This window comes from Chiloscyllium plagiosum, chromosome 2, assembly GCF_004010195.1.
Source record: "Chiloscyllium plagiosum isolate BGI_BamShark_2017 chromosome 2, ASM401019v2, whole genome shotgun sequence".
NCBI classification, from domain to species: Eukaryota; Metazoa; Chordata; class Chondrichthyes; order Orectolobiformes; family Hemiscylliidae; genus Chiloscyllium; species Chiloscyllium plagiosum.
This window is the reverse complement of record NC_057711.1, coordinates 104,527,159-104,546,479: the sequence shown is the minus strand read 5'-3', so window position 1 is coordinate 104,546,479 and position 19,321 is coordinate 104,527,159. Positions and strand designations below refer to the sequence as shown.

The following is a 19,321-nucleotide window of genomic DNA, read 5'->3' as shown; positions in this document are numbered from 1 at the left end:
GTTTGTTTATGGGGCATGATGATATTGGAGCAATCACTGTTTAGTAGTAAAATAATCTTTATTCTGTTCTTCCAATAAAATTATTTCAATTCCCTTTTTTGTTGTATTTTAACAATAGGGTATGAATAAAGTGTGTTTTGCTTCAAATCTGGTTGTTTGACTAATTAAGTTGCCTCCAAAATGAAACGTCTGGCATGTACATTTATATAAGAAAATGTTAGGGTCTGGGCTATTTTCTTAACATATTTTGAGAGAATTTGTTCTGATGCAAAACAATGGAAACTGAGTGTTAAAAGTAGACAGCCATTTTTGACAGAATAACTTAGAAAACCTGTTGAAATTATATGTGCATATAATGTATGAATATGCATATAGATGTGTATGTATGCATATTTATATTGCAAATATGTGCACTTTTGTATATCTGTACTTGTGTATATGTCTACATATATACTTGTTCATGGGTATATATGTGTATATGTGTTTGTAATATTACGTCAGTATGTATATCTGTGTGTACATATATATGTCCATATTTAGGACGGTGATCTGCACTTTATGAACTGGGTATCTGTGTTAATAGTTTCAGTGTCCTGTATATACCAAGACAGTGGGAGAAGAAAACTTTAACGCAGCGAGCTGTGGATCAGAAAGCACTGACTGAAGTGGGGGTGGGCTGGAATCAGATCCTGCAGTTACTAGGAAAATAGGGATGTAATTTCGCAGTTCTGGGAGGAAAGAGTGAGAGGGTGAGAGACTAATTGCATAGCTGAAGGAGTCGACCGCGGGAGAATGGGCCGAATGGCCTCCCTCCATAAGTCTTATGTCTCTGCCCACCAGTAGTTTCGCATCCCTGCAGTTCGGGGGGAAGCCTGCACACGGCGATCGACAGGTATCTTGCTTGGATGAGATGACTCGGGCAGCGTGAGAAAGTGCTGTTTGAAATGGTGAAATCCAGCTCGGCGTGTGGGGGCGGCTGACTGTTCGCAGCCTGTGGTCTCTCTCCTTCCTTTCAGAAAGACGTATTTAGTGAAGAGCAGGGAAGACCAGTCAGAACAAGATGCAGACCTGGAAGTGGCTGGGCTGTGTCAGGCTCACTCTGGTGCTGTACTTCGTGAAAGGTAAGGATCTGTTAGAATCTCCACCTCTGTTTGGGAAATTCTCAATTTGCCTGGAGATAAAACGATACTCGCTTGTCTGCTACTGGGCAGTTTCACCTTAATGTCCGTGTTGCCTCCTCGGTTTGTGTATATTTAATTCAACTTGCTACATAATTGCATTTATTTAAAAGACTGTAAAAAGTTTACAATTTCAAAAAAAAACATTAGGATAGTATGAATGCAGTCTTTATGGCTTATTTGGAGAAGATTTATTATCCAATAAACGCCTCACTTGCTCAGGTTTTATTGAATGTTTCTGGTTTTTCCGGTCGATCACCTGATGTTGGAAAATCGAGATCAAGAGGCGAGAGAATCGGCGAAATGTTATTACGCGGAGCGGTTACCGCTGTGTTATAAAGCGAACTGCGAAATTCTTTCTTTCCCTCTGTTATACCGTCCAGTATTTAACAAAGCAAGATGTTACCCCAGAGTAACTTAGAAAGGAAAGAGCTGCAAAGAGCACAAATATACAGCAGAGACATTGTATCTCTTCGCTGAGATACAATATAGAAAGTGTTAAGACAAGTGTGCAATGGATATACACTGATGCAAGTCTGAAAGCGCCGAGATTGTCACCAACACCAATAATTGTAGTCTCTGAGGGCAGATTAAGTTTAGTTATTGGCTGGTTGTGATTTAGAATACAGTGCAGACAAGGAACCCTGTGGAACGTTCACATTTCACTTGCGTTTTTCACTGAAAATATAACTGAACTCGTTTCAATTCAAACCGGCAATGAGTTTCAAGCCTGCAAAACTAAATTAAAAACTTAAAGCACTGGTTTTGTTGAAGTTTGTGTTCCACTGACAATTTGTGTCACAGCTTAGACATATACTGAATGACAGCATTGTTGAAATAACCAGACTAGAAATATTCTATTGAGATATTCTTTCAGCAACATATCCAACCAGACTGTCTTGCCTTATTAGTATACAAGTTCGACCTATAGATTTCAATTTTCCTTCAATGTGGAGCAGTCCTTACACCCTTTCTTCCTTCTATGAGCAATCATCTCTCTATTCAGACAGAGAATATGCTTGAGGGTTAGCAGTTGTGGATGTGAGAAATAATGCAGCAAGATAACATTAGTATGATTTTTAAAAAATAATTGAAATAAAGAATGAAAACTCATTTTAACACTGCTGACAAGGCACAGAATTGTTTCAGTCACTCAAAACATTTCATTTTTGCTTGTTTTATTAGTTTTTAATAATCACCCTTTATATGATATACAACATACTTCAATATATAAAATTCCTGAACTAACGCAGTTAGGAGCTAAGCAAGTTTTTCCACTTCACTTCAAGTTAAACTGCAAGACTCTATGACCAAAGGTAGAAGCCAATAAATAATTAACATGTCATTAAGTACAACTCTTGTTGGGAGAGTTTGGTGATGCATGGTAGTGTCCCTACTCTGGGCTAGAAAGTTGTGACACCTCAGGATATGATGGCGTTGGTATCATAACAGATCCAAAGTAAGTTATGAGCAAACTATTTTAACTATGGTCTATATATTGATAAAGAAGGAAAATATTTCAACTCATTGAATGATGCATCATCAAAGTTGACTTTAAAAAATATGTGACTGTGATCTCTAGCTTTTGCAGAAGGTCTTGCATACAATGGATTTGAGCAGTATCTATTGTATTAGGCAAAACTGTCCCTAATTTAATACTTGTCTGAGTTAGACGTTTTTGATTTTCAGCCTATTCTAGAGATTTGAATCGAGGATGATGGAAAGCCATTTGAGAAGCACTGCTGGTATCCAATAGTTAGTCAAGTATGGCAATATCTGAAAGCTATGATTATAGAGTGGAAAGCCCAGTGTTTAGCATTTCTTCATCTGGCAGAGTTATTCATTATGCTGAAGCATTTGATTCACATCTGAGCAAATGCTGACGTCAATGAAACATTCCATCTTGATTGTACAGCGTTCATTGAGAATCCCTGAAAATATTCATTGGCTAATAGAAAAAAATCAGTAACATCAAATATATTAGAATGCAGGAGCATCCACCAGGCATACATAAAAGTGAAGTGTGGAACAGGTGAAGCTAGAATGCAGGACTGCGTGCATACTAAACATGCATCATGAAATATAGAAGGCCAAGCAATCCCACAACAAATGAATCAGATCCTAGCTTAATGACACAAATGTTATGAATTGATTACATCCTTCAGAAGTTTATGCTCCCCATCTCATTTATCTACTTTTTGTTGTTCGTCTTGTTCCTGACCCTCAAATACCTCAAATATGAATTCAGTGGTTTAGTTGGACTTGTTAAGCCAAATGGCCTGTTTCCATACTGTAGGGATTCAAACCTATCATAGAATCATAGAGATGTATAGCACTGTAAAACAAAAAAAGTAAGTCCCTCTGACCCATTTCATCTGCCATCTAATTGTCCTAATCCAATTTTTTCAGAATCTGGCCAATAGCCTGGATGACTTGGCATCACAAGTGCACATTTAAATATGATTAAAATATTAAACATTTTTCTGCCTCTACCATCCTTACCGTTGGTGAATTCCAGATTCCCACCACCCTTTGGGTGAAAAGGTTTTTACTGTCCAATCTGTCTTCATACCTGAAACTCTGCAGCTCAGGCAACATCTTGGAAAACCTCTTCTGCACCCTCTCTAGTGCTATTGCATCCCTCCTATAATGTGGATTCCTGAACTGCACATGATACTCTGGTTGTGGTCTAACCATTCCAGCAGCACCTCCTTGCTCTTAAACTCTAGGCTAAAGCTAATAATAGCAAGTGCAGTTGGTTATAATGCAATTCGAGACCTATTAATTTACACAGCATGGCTATTGTGCAATGTTCATATAATGCGATTGTTCCGTTCTCGTGTTATATCAGAACTGACTATATCCCATGTGCCTTCTTAACCACTTTAGCCACCTGTCCTGATACCTTAAAGGACCAGTGACTATGCACACCAAGGCCTCTCTGATCCTTAGTGCTTCCTAGAATCCCACTGTTCATCATGTATTCCCTTGTCTTGTTTGTCCTACCCAAATATATCAGCTCATTTATCCACAACAACCGAAATAGCTGGCAAAGCTCAGCAGGGCTGGCAGCATCAGAAATCAGAATTAAAGTTTTTTTGGGTTGAGTGACCCTGAGGAACATTAACTCTGATATCTCTCCGCAGTTGCTGCCAGGCCTACTGAGCTTTTCCAGCAATTTCTGTTTTTGTTTTTTTAATTTGAAGCATCTGCAGTTCTTTCAGTTTTTTATCTCATTTATCCAGATTGAATTCCATTTGTTACGGATCAGCCCATCTGACTAGCAGGTTGCATTCTCCTAAGGCTATCATCCTCATGATTTTCCACGCCACCAACTTTTGTATTACCTGCAAACAGACTGATCAGCCTTCATATGTTCAAGTCTAAATCATTTATAAAAGTCAACAACAGCAAGAGCCCCAACACTGACCCATGTGGGTCTCCATTGAATGCAGACTTCCAGTCTGACATACACTCCTGAACCATCACCGCCTGCTTCCTGCCACTCAGCCAAATGTGGATCCAATTAGCCAAATTCCCTTGGATCCCATGAGCTCTTACCTTTGCAATCAGTCTCCCTTGTGTGAACTTATTAAAAGCCTTGCTGACATCCAAGAAGCCTACATCAAATGCATTTGCCTCATCCAGAGACCTGATTATCTTTTTGAACGATTCAATCAAGTTGGGAAGACATGACCTCCCCTTAACAAAATCATGCGGACAGTTCCTGATTAATCTTTTCCTCTCCAAGTGCAGAAAAATTCTGTCCCTCAGAATGACTTCCAGTGGTTTCTCCACCACCCACATTAGGGCTGACTGGCCTGTAATTTCATGGTTTATCCCTTGCTCCCTTCTTGCCCCTGTCCAGCTGCCTTTAAGAATTATTTACCATGCCTCAGCAACATTGACAAACAGAGGTACCTGGCATACAGCCCACAGATCCCTGCAGTGGCAACACAGATGGATAAGCTGGTCAAGAAGGCATGTAGCATGCTACCCTTTGTTGGCCAGGGTAGCAAGTATAAAAGTTGCCAAGTTATATTACAGCTGTGCAAAACTTTAATTAGGCCACATTTGGAATATTGTGTTCAGTTCTGGTCATCAGAAGGATGTGGATGCTTTGGAGAGGGTGTAGAGAAAGTTGATCAGGATGATACCTGGTGTGGAGGGTTTTAATTATGGGGAGAAATTGAATAAACTCAGATTGTTTTCACTGGAAAGATAGAGGCTGAGGGCCAACCTGACAGAGGTCTTCAAAATTATGAGAGGCATAGATAGGGTGGGCAGTCAGAGAGTTTTTCCCAAAGTGGAAAGATCAACTACAAGAGGTCACAGGTTCAAAGTGAGAGGGAGAAAGTTTTTAAGGGAGAAGTGCAGGGAATGTTTTTTCACATCAGAGTGTAATGGGTCCCTTTTAATAGACTGCTAGTGGAGTTGGTGGAACCAGGCATGTCAGCAATGATTAAAATGTATCTTGATAGACTCCTGAATGGGAGGCAAATGAAATGATAGAAACTGTGCATAAGCAATCAGTAGCCAGTTTAAATAAGGATTTAGGAATCAACACAGACTTGATGGGCCAAAGGGCCTGCTCATGTGCTGTATTGAGCTGTTTTGTATTATATATCAGTCTTCACCATTTTGTTTCAAGTATCTCCCTTTTGTGATAGCTGAGATAACACATCAGTCTTTCTGCTTTTTTTTAACCTTTAGCGATTCAACAAAATCAGTAAAGTGACTTGGAACCATCTTGTAAGATTGTGTCAATTTTAAAGATAGATGTGCCTTCTTTGTAAAGTATGATATATCTATTCCACAGTTATGACCGTCCCATATGTACTTTTCCAGAAAATCAGCTGGTAAAAGATAGAATGAACCTAAGAAAATTATTCAGAAAGGACACTTCTTTTTAATGCCCCTCTGATTTGCCTCCAAACTGTCTGCATCCATTTCCAGGAAATTAAACTTTGGAGACTCTAGGGCAGCCCTGATAATGTTGGAAAATCCCTAACTACAGAACCCTGACTAGGCCTACATTAAGCCAGCACATGGATGAAGCTTCTTGTCCAAAATGGTGTAATGGTTCCACCAAACTGGAAAATCCTTGCTACGATATGAATTGAGTGGCAAATCACCGTAACATTGATTTCTTGCCTTTAGTGTAGAGTCCAGTATGATTTACAAATGCAGGGATAAACTTCCAGAGATCTCTGGTCCATGTTTCTTCTAATTATACTGCCAACTGCGTGCAGCTCAGATTCATGCAAGGCAATGGCTGTTAGTGCATCTGCATGGTCATGCAGCTTGGAGCGAACATTGTCTCTGGTGAAGGCATATGGAGTAGATCTATATTGGAAATGTTCCTATTTAGTTTTTAGTCTATTGTTTCCAATTTACAACTTGACCCATACTCTTTGTTTATTTGATATTCAGCAATTAACAGTAATTCACATCTTTGCATTGCTGCATTGTGATTATTTGTAAGTAGGCAATGCACATGTAGAAGACTTGGATTAAAATATTACCAATCCTATTATACTCAAAAACTATTTTAAAGATTTTTAGGCTGTGTCCTTTCTTCCAATTTGTAAATTTATTGAATGCCTTAATAGATCGAACATTGGTCAGCCCTTGAAAAACTTATGTATTTTCTGCCAACAAAAAATGAAACTATGTTTGTGAGGAAGACAGTGAACATTTAAAAATAAATTCAACCAAAACTATATTAAGGAACTGCTTTCTGGAATAATGTTTATACGTTACTGATCCATTTTAGATATAATTCTTTACATTGAAGTGTGAAGTGTATGGAATGTTGTCACTGCCTTAAATTGGCAGATCAAGTGAAATTCTTAACTTTAACTTACAGTTTGCTTGAAGGGCCTGAAGCACAGCCTCTTTGTCAGTTGCTGCTAATTTTACAAATAGCCAAGACCAGCTTTGAGCATATTTGTGTTATAAAATGATCTGGTGCTCTACTTATTAATTTAATGCATTAACTGGAAAAGTCAAATCTCCGCGAAGTTCAAAAAAAATGAAAGAACACTCTCTTTTAATGGAATAATGTTTCTCATTGCTTAAAAGCTGAAAGGAGTTGAATTTACATCACTTCATTCGCATCCAACGTGGAGGTCCAAAATGCTTTAAAATCAGATAATTACCCTTTTTAATTGAGATAGTTATATTTGTTTATGAATAGCTAACATCATATGCAAGCAAAGATCTCCAGAGTCTATGACTTTCAAAATTTCAGGCCATTGTGTACTGTTTGCTTAATTCAGCAAAGTCTGTTTCCCATCTCCAGCACCAGGGTCCCAGGTTTGATTCCAGCTTTGGGCGACTGTCTGTGTGGAGTTTGCACATTCTCCTCGTGTCTGCGTGGGTTTCCTTCGGGTGCTCTGGTTTCCTCCCACAATCCAAAGATGTGCAGGCCAGGTGAATTGGCCGTGCTAAATTGCCCAAAGTGTTAGGCGCATTAGTTAGAGGAAAATGAGTCTGGGTGGGTTACTCTTCGCAGGGTCGGTGTGGACCTGGTTGAGCTGAAGGGCCTGTTTCGACACTGTAGGGAATCTAATCTAATCTAATCTCTCCAGGAGTCAAGGGCAAGGTCAGTAGTAGACCTGTTATGTCTATATAAGGTATACATTGGAAACAAAGAAGTGAATTTTCTGTAGAGTTGCAGAGACTCTGAGAATCTTTAAAAATAGTAGGTAGGATCTGGATCTAGAAATCCCACTTCCATTGCCAACAGATGCCATTTTCACCAGCTGGGAAAGGAGATGGGAAATTCCAACCTAACAGAATCTGTTTGAATTTGGTGCTAATTCAGCCAACACAATTGAAGCAAAGGCCTCATTTCACTCTGGGAGTTACAAACCTTTAGGGAAACAGGAAATACTCTTGAAGGGTGAACAAATTCAAGATAACTGACAAAATGTCACATTATTTAAATAATTTGCCTGCCAATTTAAAAAGAAAATCTGTTCCAGGCGATTTAATAACTGTTTGTTGAAATAACCTGAAGTGCTATCATTGTAATATTATGAAAGATAGGATATTGAAATTGGCCAATTATCATTAGTGGAGCTGTAATTTCACACACAAAAACAAAAATTGCTGCAGAAACTCAGGTCTGGCAGCATCTTGGAGAGAAAAACAGAGTTAATGTTTTGACTCCACTGACTCTTCTTCAGAGCAGTTCTGAGAAAGGGTTCCTGGACTTGAAATATTAGCTCTGCTGATTTGGGAAGACATCACCACTACTTCAGTGTTGCAGGATCAAAGTCCTAGAAATCTCTCCCATTTGTCTACAGCAGATGGACTACAGTAGTTCAGGAAGGCAGCTCATCACCACTTTCTCAAGGGGATTAGGAGTAGGCAATAAATGCTGGCCCAGACAGTGATCCTGACATCCTCTGGATAAATGTTAAAAAAAAAGTGGATTAGATTATGAGCAGACAAAAATAAGCATCTCACTTTCTACAAACATTGAACATTGTCAAAGCTAATGATTTGTTGTGAAACCTAAATAAAAAGCCAAGGTCATGATTTAGGATATCTCCAACACTGAATAGATACACTGTGTTTTAACCAGCACGCCACCATCAAAAGCCAGATCAAATCACATGCCTTGTTTCCATTGAGAAAGGATGATGTTCATGTCCATAGAGAGTGATTTCCATTTGGAACAAAGTGATGAACTATCCATCCAATTTTGTGTAATAGACCATATGGTGGAGGAAATAATATTGAATTTAAGTCTACATGTTGCAATTTGCTTCCATTTACAACCATAGTAATTCATTGATTGAAGTGTTTTGGGGCATCCTGTAACATAATTTTTATAAATGCACGCTTTTTTCACCTTCTACATTTTTATGCTACAGTTTTATGTAGGAACAGATTTCAAGGTACAAGTATATTGTTTGGCGTTAGACTCGTATCCATTTTTGGTTTAAAACAGTGAACATTAAGCCTCTTGAGCTTTATACTTCTGTGAGCAGAAATGTGAATGATCCTCTTTTGTTTCTGGCCTCATATTTTGTCCTTTTTAAAAGAGCCATGGCGTAAAGGTGGTAATGCCCGACTTCAACAGATTTGAAATATGCCTGCATTCGTCAAAAGTAATCAACAGCGGTAGGTGGGACAGTAATCAACAGCGGAGAGCTAAGTGCTTAGTTGATCTGTTTATCTGGTTTTTGTTATGATGGTTGAGCTGTCACTGTGGTTAGCATTGCTGCCTCACAGCACTAGGGTCCTGGGTTCAATTCCAGCCTCTGGCAACTGTGCAAACTCCACACAGTCATTCTTCCCATGTATACATTGGTTTCTGCTGTATCCTCTGGTTTCTTTCCACAGTCCAAAGATGTGCAGGTTTGGTGGATTGATCATGCTAAATTGTCCCATAGTGTCCAGGGATTTTCAGGCTCGGTGGGCTAGCCATGGGAAATGTGAGGTTATAGGGATGGAGTGGGTCTAAATAAAATGCTCTTTGGCGAGTCAGTGGGCTGAATGGTCCTTTTCTGCACTTGTAGGGTTTCTATGATTTTATGTTGAGAGTAGTATTTGAGCTATGAGAGGTTGAATAGGCTAGGGCTGTTTTCCCTGGGGTGTTGGAGGCTGAGGGATGACCTTATGGAGGTTTATAAAATCATGGGGGCATGGATAGGATAAATAGACCAAGTCTCTTCCCTGGGGTGGGGGAGTCCAGAACTAGAGGGCATAGGTTTAGGGTGAGAGGGGAAAGATATAAAAGGGACCTTAGGGGCAAATATTTCACGTCGAGGGTGGTACGTGCATGGAATTAGCTGGAGGCTGGTTCAATTGCAGCATTTAAAAGGCATCTGGATGGGTATATGAATAGGAAGTGTTTGGAGGGATATGGGCCGGGTGCTGGTAGGTGGGACTAGTTTGAGTTGGGATATCTAGTCGGCACGGATGAGTAGGCCAGAAGGGTCTGTTTTCGAGCTGTACATTTCTATTACTCTAGTATGTTGACCAGGATACAAAAAATAAGATCCACAGAGAAAAATGGGATTGATTCTGTCTTTGGATTGATGCAATTTGAAGATGCAGTTTGAAAAAGCTCTTGCCGCTGCTTATAAAATAATTTTTATTGTGCTTGTGTTGTTGGTGTAGATTCTAGGTTGTAATGCAGATACTTGCCATAAATATTCATTTGAAATTTGAGGTGAATTTATCAATGGGTAACATTTGCAGTCATAATCTATGTGGATTGATTGTCTTTTGATTTTCTGTCATGATGTAGCTTTGAAGTGAATTCACCAGTTGTGAATTAAGTGGAGAAGAAGTGCAGCACAGTCGAGATTTAATCTTTTTTATTACCTTTGACTATAAATGTATTTGTTTTTTTCATTTTCAAATTAATGATATCTTCAAATGTGGAAAATGCCTTTAAATATCTAAGGATTATCTGGTGCTCTGGTATTCTAAATATTTTGTCAACGCAGTTTGCGTGTTCTCTTCAATTGATCGCTCTATCTCTCATTTCCCACCTTTTAAAATGTGAAAATGAACAATGTTAAACTGCTTTGTGCAGATTAGCCATTGAGAGATTAGATTGAAAGCCATTTAAATTTAAATCTAAAATGGGTCCTCCAACTCTGCCATTAAATATTGCTATGGCATGAATGGTGGAATTTTATCCAAGTCCCTATCATTTCGATTTGCCCAGCCACATTATAAGAAACCCAGTGGGCAGTGATGCAGCAGACTATCTCTGGTTTATTTATTTCTTTTTTAAACTCGTTAAATTCAGTAATTGGTTGATCACAGATGATAGTACCTGTCAATTTATGCAGCATTCCATACAAGCAAAACTTGGTTTGCTATTGAATCGACAGAGCCTGCTAATGTACTTCATTACTTTCAGTAATGGATAGCTAAGCAGTGTTAACTGGCCACGTTATATAGCATAAATGCGAGTTTACATCACATGTTACAACCATAACATGACAACCAGAACTACTGGTGAATTGAAGGAATGACCAATGATCAAAATGCAGTGGAGCATGGTTAGACTAAAGAGAAGTAATGGAGAAAACGACGCCTTTACTGGAGGGTTTCAAACTTCCAGCAGGTCCAAAACAGACTGAAACAGTGAGTCTGACTTAAAGGTGCCAAACTTGAGTGGGACCATCATAGAAAAACCTAGTAAGAAATATGTCAGTGCCCTTCTCTGCGCTATGGGTGGTAGTGTACATGACATCTCAGTCAGACAGGGAATTAACGAAGAAATGACCTGCAAAATAAATTGTAAAATCCCCTCATTTGATGCATGCTTCAGCCTTGAAGGAAACACTAGTATTAAGCAGGCAAGTTTAATCGGCACACCTAACAACAAAGTTTAGATTTGTGACCAGAATCAACGGCAAGTTCTTGGTGGTAAAAGACTTCTATATCCACAATCTTCCCTCTTAGAAACTGTCAATGAAACAGTGACAAGAAGCAGGAGTGTGCTAGTTTCTACAAGAAAGCGACTTTCCGCAGAATAAACCAGTTATTTAGCATACCAGAAAATGGCTTGAGTAGTGAACTAATATCATTCGCATACTATTCTATGGAGTTTAAGAGAAAAAAAAATGGAGAATTCAAATTCTCTTCCCACTCCAAGAAATTCGAAATAAATCGGGTAGATGAGGACATCATCACAACAGTTTTCTCTGTGAACTAGAGGTGAAGTCAGAGACTTGAGCTGAAATGTAGGACAATGTAAAGTACATAATGAATGGTGTCAGAAATTGAATCAGAATTTGGGGAGATGTAGTGTAAAGGTAGAATGATAATATGTTATTAAGATATTCTATAGTAGTAAGGTAAGACCACCAGAATTATTTGACAGATGGTTTTATATAGAAGCTTCATATAAAGTCTGGTCCTGTAAGTTTAATAATCACAATGTGGAATCTGTTATCCAGTTATGTCTGGAAATGTTTGGTAAAATCATAGAGAGATAAGCGAATGTAACCTGCTGCAAATCACAAATTGGTTTATTTTGAAACAAAAAGCAACCACATTTCACTAGACTGTAGAATACTCAAGTCAAAAAGAGCTGATTCATAATACCATAAGACATAGGAGCAGAAGTTAGGCCATTCAGCCCATCGAGTCTGCTCTGCCATTCAATCACAGCTGATAAGTTTCTCAACCTCATTCTCCCAATTTCTCCCCGTAACCCTTAATATTAAATAGCCTACCTATTTCAGTCTTAAATACACTCCATGACCTGGCCTCCACAGCTGTCTGTGGCAATGAGTTCCATAGATTCACCACTCTCTGGCTGAGCAAGTTTCTTCTTATCTCCATTCTAAAAGGTCTTCACTTTACTCTAAGGCTGTGCCAGTGGGTCCTAGTCTATCCTACATCTACTCTATCCAGGCCATTCAGTATTCTGTAAGTTTCAATTAGATTCCCCCTCCCCATCCTTCTAAACGCCATAGAGTATAGACCCAGAGTTCTCAAATGTTCCTCATTTTTAAGCTTTTCATTCCTGGGACCATTTTTAAATATTTCTTCTAATAGTGGTTTCCTCATCTTTAGATAACAGCGAAATACCACCTTCCTTCCCCTGTCTGTTAAGTCCAGACTAGGGAGGCTTGTGGATGGCCTTGATATTTTCTATTCAGCCTGTTCAGAGATGATAAACAACTCTGGAGAAGGTGGGACTTGAACCCAGGCCACCTGACTCAGAGATAGGGATTCTACCACTATTTCTTCATTGATGGCCTTCCCAGTAAGATCTTAATTATGACCCCTAAATATACAATTGATTCTCATCATACTGCAGCTGATATATAACATGAAGGGAAGTTCTGGTGGCACAGTGGCATTGTCCCTCCCTCTGAGCCAAGAGACCTGGGTTCAAGTCCCATCTGCCACAAAGATGTGCAATTGCATCTCTGAACAGGCGGATTGGAAAATTTATACAATACATGGTGTGTGGGCATTCACTGTATTGGGAGGGTGAGTGAGACCGCTTTCCTGCCTCCCTACGCATAGGAAGGGGCATTCAGAGGTACTCAGTGCTTGATTCAAATGATCTGGCATCTGGAAGTTGGATGGGGCCTCTGTAAACCATACCCATGCTCTGTACCTGCCTGCCTATGGCCCAAAAACCACCTTTCTCCACTTGTATCTTGCACACTTTCTGTCTGTTGCCCACTCTCACTATGTACTTCTCGGTCTCTACCTTGGTTGGTATATGACCAGGAGTCAACATCTCACTCATCATCTCCAACCTGGTGCCAATCCTGCCAATGAAGAGGAGCTGTGTTCCTTAAACAGACCCCAGCTTCTGGCTGGCAGGATGTTTGCCACAAAAGGGATTCCTGGAGAAACTGATCAGTAAACTGCCTAATCAGCTGTAAAGTTGCCACAACAGAGATGAGGGACATTTGTTGGTTCTTCAGCTGTCAGATGAAACCCTTGTCACCAGGATTAAATTAACTATAGAATCATTAGAAACAATGGAAATTGGGAAAGAATGATTGAGAACGTTGATAAAAGTCACAATTAGCTGCAGTAGAAAGTCAAGATCCCTGTTTTTACTCCCTGATCTTCCCTATATTGCGGGTTGAAGTAAGAAAGCAAAACTTTGGCAGGAGTCATTTACAGACATTAGAGAGGCAGAGCTAGTTGCATGAAGGGATCTCAGTTGGAGAGTTGGTAAGAGACCTGTATTTCCCACAGGAAGGCCCATCGGGATAAAAGATTACTCCGGTACATCAGTAGCCAGCTGCTGTCCTTTTTCAATGCGTAAGGACCTCAGGAGCACAACCCCAGCCTATTGTGAGCTGCAAGCAGAGACTGCCAACTCTTTTGAATGGCAATGGCACTGGGGATGCTGAGGTTGTTGCTGGAATAACTAGGCACTGGAGACCCAGGACTGAGGGACAACTCGGGGCCTTGTAGAAAGAGTTTTGCTGGGTTGCAACTTCGTGGTGAGTGTGTCATGGAGGCAACAGCAGTAAGGGCAGTGGTTTGGCTTTGTGTGCCTTTCCCTACTTTCCAGCTGTCATGTCCCTCGATCAGAAACTGAGTGCCTTTTGAAGGAGGCCATCCTCCCTCAGGAAACCACACGCTGGCTGCAGTTTTACTTGTTATGTTGGCAGGTATGCCTGCAGCTAGGTTAACATCACTATTGGCTGGTTGATGTCTACAAGTCGTCATTGTCCACTTAAGAGCCTCAACTGGTGACATTCAGAAAGATTAGATTAGATTAGCTCTTCTGATGTCCTGGCTAATATACATCCCTCAATCAATATCTCTAAAATAAATATTTGCAAATGATCATCTCACAACCTTGCGGGTCATGTTGTGTGCATGTTGCTTGCTTGTTATAGTTCCTGCACTGCAAGTGACTATGTTTGTATCATTGCACAGATTTCAGATCAGAAGGCCTGTACCTTTTTTAAGACGGTCAATTACAATATGTTATATGACATGATGTTCAGGTATAAAGGTGCCGGTCTCTCTCTCACTCATGTCTCTGTTTCTTTCTCTCTTTCTCTCCCTCTCTGTAATTGACACTGCTGAATTGAGTTAATCAATATCTGTCTCAACAAGAATATGGCTGTCTGTGGTATACATTGTGTGGACTAACACGTGGTCCATCATAGAAGTACTTAATCAGCTGTAATGGACTTTAGACATTGAAGATGAGAACAGTGTGGCATAACAATAAATTCTCCCTTTGTATATCTGTGCTGCCTTAGCAAGAAAAGCCAAGATAGGTGCTGCCATTCTTTATTTAGCCCACATCCCAAAAGTAGGTAACCTGTCAATATCCTCTATTAGGAACTAGCATATCTGAGGATCTTTCCCATGGTGAGAAAGCATTCACAAAATTCTCACACCACTTTGCTGTTGGTGAGATTAAAATAGCTGACTTGTGTGCATTCTTCTGCAAATGTAGTTTGCAGAAGAATAACTGAATTTTCATTACTTTTTTGTTCTGGCATTCATTAATGTTTCCAAGTTCATAAACAATATGCTCATTTCTCACGATGGCTCAGTGGAGGCCGAATCAATATTCAACCTTTACTTAAATTGATTTTAAGTTTAATATCCTTATTAATTTTGATCTCTTTTAAAAAAGAGTACTCAAATTATTTCCGAGAATTATTATAACTTATTTTGAAGTCGATGCCTAATTGATATTGATTCTCTGTTTATACTTTTGAAGCACTAAATGCAGCTACTGAGATCAATCCTCTTAAAATCATCTTGGCTGCCAAATGAATGCATCCTTTGGTATTAACCGCATATAAATTTGACAAGTTTTCCAATGCTGGTGTATTTTCACAATTTAATCCAGCCTACGAGGCTGGAGTTTCACCCCATTCCTAGTGTTATGAAGTTGAAGGCATGTACTGTACCTTTAAGAGAGTTAATTAAACCAATCACCCAGAAAAGCTTACCTCACCTTGTAATCTGTTAAAATATGACTGACAGAGAATTCCCAAATTTCATTATTTAAAGAAAATAATATCAATTTATTCTTTAACTTGAATAACAACTAATCGCAACTCTAAGCCCCCCTTTCTCTTAACTGCTTACCTGCCTCCAACTCTAACAATATGCTGTTCCAATAAGATACTTATTAAAATTACATCAACTTAATTTCAAAACCACACAGCGGCTGTTGGCTTTGGTGTCTTTCTTCCTCCTGCTGAAGATCTCCATGGTTCATTGTCTTTCTTTGTACTGCGAATATGTTTCATAAGAAAATGTATCTTTGATGGAGAGTGTTTCCTTATTTCTTGGATCAGTATTGATGGCAGTTGCTCTGTCTGCAATTTTCAACATGTCTGCATTTTTATATCCCCAACATTGGATTGTCTCACTGGTTTGATGTGGGCAAAGTGATAAATTCAAACTTGATTGGGTTTTAGTATCCTGGGGCATAATTTAAACTGGTTAAATTCAAATTATTGTCAAAACTGCAACCAAATCGGGTTCCATTTCACAGCCAAATATTACATTTTCAATTTTCCAGTACAGTCTGAGACTGCCGTCTAGTCATATCACACATGTGCTTGTCAGCTCTGTTTAGAACAGAATTCACTCTCTCTTAAAGGTGCAGTATACGCCTTCAATTTCATAACACCTAGATATTGGGTGAGGTAGAGCAGATTGAAAATTACCAGGCTAGCTGGAGAATGGGCTTCCTGACCTTTTTCCCACCAGCAGCCATTTTAACTAGCTGGTTTGGGGTCCAGAAATTTTACCTGTCCCAACAAAGCATGTCAATTGAGGATTTTCCAGTTTACTATTAATTTCCCAACTCATTGGATGATGGCTGAGGGGCTTGCAGACTAGTGCCTGGAGGTAAGCACATTAGTGCCGAGTTGACAAAATGAATGTATTTCATACTCCATTGTGAATTTTCTCATTTCCTTTGCAATTTCTTGGATAAATGGGCAAATTCTGGGCTTGTTTTGACAATTCTGTTTGCTACCTCCACTGCCATTGCAGCTGTTTCTGGAGATTGTTTTCCATTTTTGGCGGAGTTGTCTGCAGCCATCAAGGTTGTGTCTTTAATTGTTATTATCAGAGTTTGTTGGTTACAATGATAAGTCATCAGCCACTGTTGATTGAGAACCCATGATCCATTGAAGGCAATACTACCATTGTTATATGCAGGCAGTACTTTTGGCAAACAGTAATCTGTGTGTCATCCTCTCTGATATCTTTTGTGAGGATTTCATTGCTTAAGGTTGCAGATAATGTCATCCATTCCAATTTACTTTCTATCAATACTTTCATCAAATGCCATAGAATAAATGAAAGCAATGAAAGTGCTGAGAAGCATAGGGGCTACCATCCTAAACTGTGATTATTAGCTTTATATTTATCTATAGAAATCATTTTATGTATTGAGTTGAAATCACAGGTGCATTGTGCACTTTTTCAAAAGCATTTCTTTCGTTCTATAATAAACCTGAGTCAATCTTATGTATTTGTGCCATTATGTTTCTGAAGCTCTTATGACATTTAAACACAATTGTTATTGTAGGAAGTCCATTTTACTGTACTGTGCTTCTCAAGGGTCGAAGGATAAATCAATCGCGACACACTTTGGAGCATCTGCACATTGATTTGATCAGCCAATCTTCAATAAACACAAGAAGTGTCGAGACACTCATCATCCCATTGAAACAAATGTGGAATCGCCTACCAATGTGTAATTTTAAAAGACAAAACATTAACAAATTGGCAGAAAGCTGAAAAGAAATCTCAACACGTTAAAAATGTTACATTATCCATTAGGTTTGTTGTGATGCAATGAATTTTGTCTTAATGCTTAGCCTTCAAAATGTACACGTTCTGTCATATGTGCTTTTTTTTAAATGAACAGTATTCTCTGTACAACAGTGATAACCTTGGAATCAGGAATGACAATATTTTATGCAGAAGTAGAGTCTTGTTCAACTGTGCTATTATGTATTCAGTGCCTTGGTGCTGACTACTGACTCATTTCAACTTTAGTGCAAGAATTTATTCCTTCAGTAGCCCTTAAAATTCAACACATCCTGTCAATTAACAGTGGAGCACTTGTACAACATATGCCAGAACTTGTGCTTAGGTTTGAATTTCACTTTGATTCGCACACTTTCAAATTATCGATGTGTTGAAATGAGGAATTTGAAACACCTTCTGATTTTTTAAGAGAGTGGATGTGATTGTCACTTTGATACAAAATGACAATGACCCTGTTGGAGAATGGACCATCTCTCCTTTTCTGCACAAGGTTGTCATAAAGTATTTCAAAATTACTAAGTTTTGCTGAACATTCTGACATTGAAATTCAGTCATGTCCATTAGGAAGGGGTATCCGAGGGATAAGGACCACAGTTTACATGCTCTGTTTGCCTGCTGGGATGTTTGCAGTTCATTATAATGTGATATGCTTGCCACACAATTGCCCAGTTCATTGGCCACTCAGCTGTTTTGGAGGGGAAAGAAGTTGGGTTTTCATAATGCCTCGAAAGAACAGTAGCCAGCATTTCCTAAAGAGGAGGTGCAACCTGGCTACAGGAGGGGAAGAACATTCCTGATCTAGGAAGCAGCTGGAAGAGGATTAGAGATTCTGTGACAAGTCTGCTACAAGCAATAAACAACAGAAAGCTGGTCCTTTCAATTCTTGAGGAAATGCCTGTCATCAGGTAATTTGGCTGAGGTAATAAATGCCAGGAGTTTAACATAAAACTTGGCTGCAGCGCTGGTGAAGTTTACTGACTTCACCATAGATGTCAAGTTAAGAATATTGCTCTGTTATCCTTTATTTATCAATGCACTACCTGTCACCACGCTACTAACAATATTATCTTCCCACATTTCCTTTCATTCTTGTACAATTACTGCACCAAACTTGATATCAGTTCCTCTTTCTGTTCAGACGCATTGTGTATTGTACTCTCTTTCTCATTGCTACTTTAATTTCACAAAACTCACACCAGTAACATAACGAAGCTGTTACAGACAGCTTCTAAAAACTACTCTTTCCTGCAGCAGTAATCTGACCTTGGAAAGCTTCAGCATAGAACATCTCATAGTATAGAGGGGAGGGTAGAAGAGAAGTTTCGATTTAGTGGATTAACTGATTCAAAGTCTCAAGATCTAGAGCAGGGGAATTGGACAGTATAGATGCTAGCTTGCAGCAGGTAATGTTTACATATTTGCTCTGGAAATGGAGATTTGGATATAGTACTTCCTTTTGAGCACATTGCTTACTGTGGAAATCTTCCGTTCAGTTACAGACCCAGTCCCTCACCTCTTCTTCCATTATGTTAATGATTGTGCTGGTATATTTTTCACCAAATTTTGAAAACTGTAATCAAAATTAATGAAGTTTCCATACCACCCTGCCCCCTGCATGCTGTTTATGCTTCTGTCCTCAAATTTAGAGTCCATCTCCAGGAATGCTTAGAGACTAACAACGATGCGTACACTTACTTGTACCTTGCTTACTCTAAGGGCTCACTTCCGTTCTGCAACTCGCTTTGAGTCTCCACTATATCTGCACGGTCAATGTAATCTTCCATACAGGTCCGTTCAATTTGTCTCTCTGTCTCTCTCTCTGTCTCTCTCTGTCTCTCTCTGTCTCTCTCTGTCTCTCTCTG

At 39.3% G+C, this 19,321-nt stretch overlaps 1 protein-coding gene across 2 annotated transcripts in view; it reads left to right on the top strand.

The window, feature by feature from the left end:
- The first annotated feature begins 574 nt into the window (after nt 1-574).
- The window catches only part of chrna8 (cholinergic receptor, nicotinic, alpha 8), a 203,510-nt gene continuing 184,763 nt past the window's right edge, over nt 575-19,321 (top strand). The window contains exon 1 of one of the 2 annotated variants that reach the window (XM_043715308.1): nt 575-1,121. In XM_043715308.1, coding sequence (XP_043571243.1) covers nt 1,061-1,121 — 61 coding nt within the window. In that variant the 5' untranslated portion in view covers nt 575-1,060. The remainder of the gene's footprint in view (nt 1,122-19,321) is intronic. The other variant, XM_043715303.1, reaches the window with a different exon arrangement.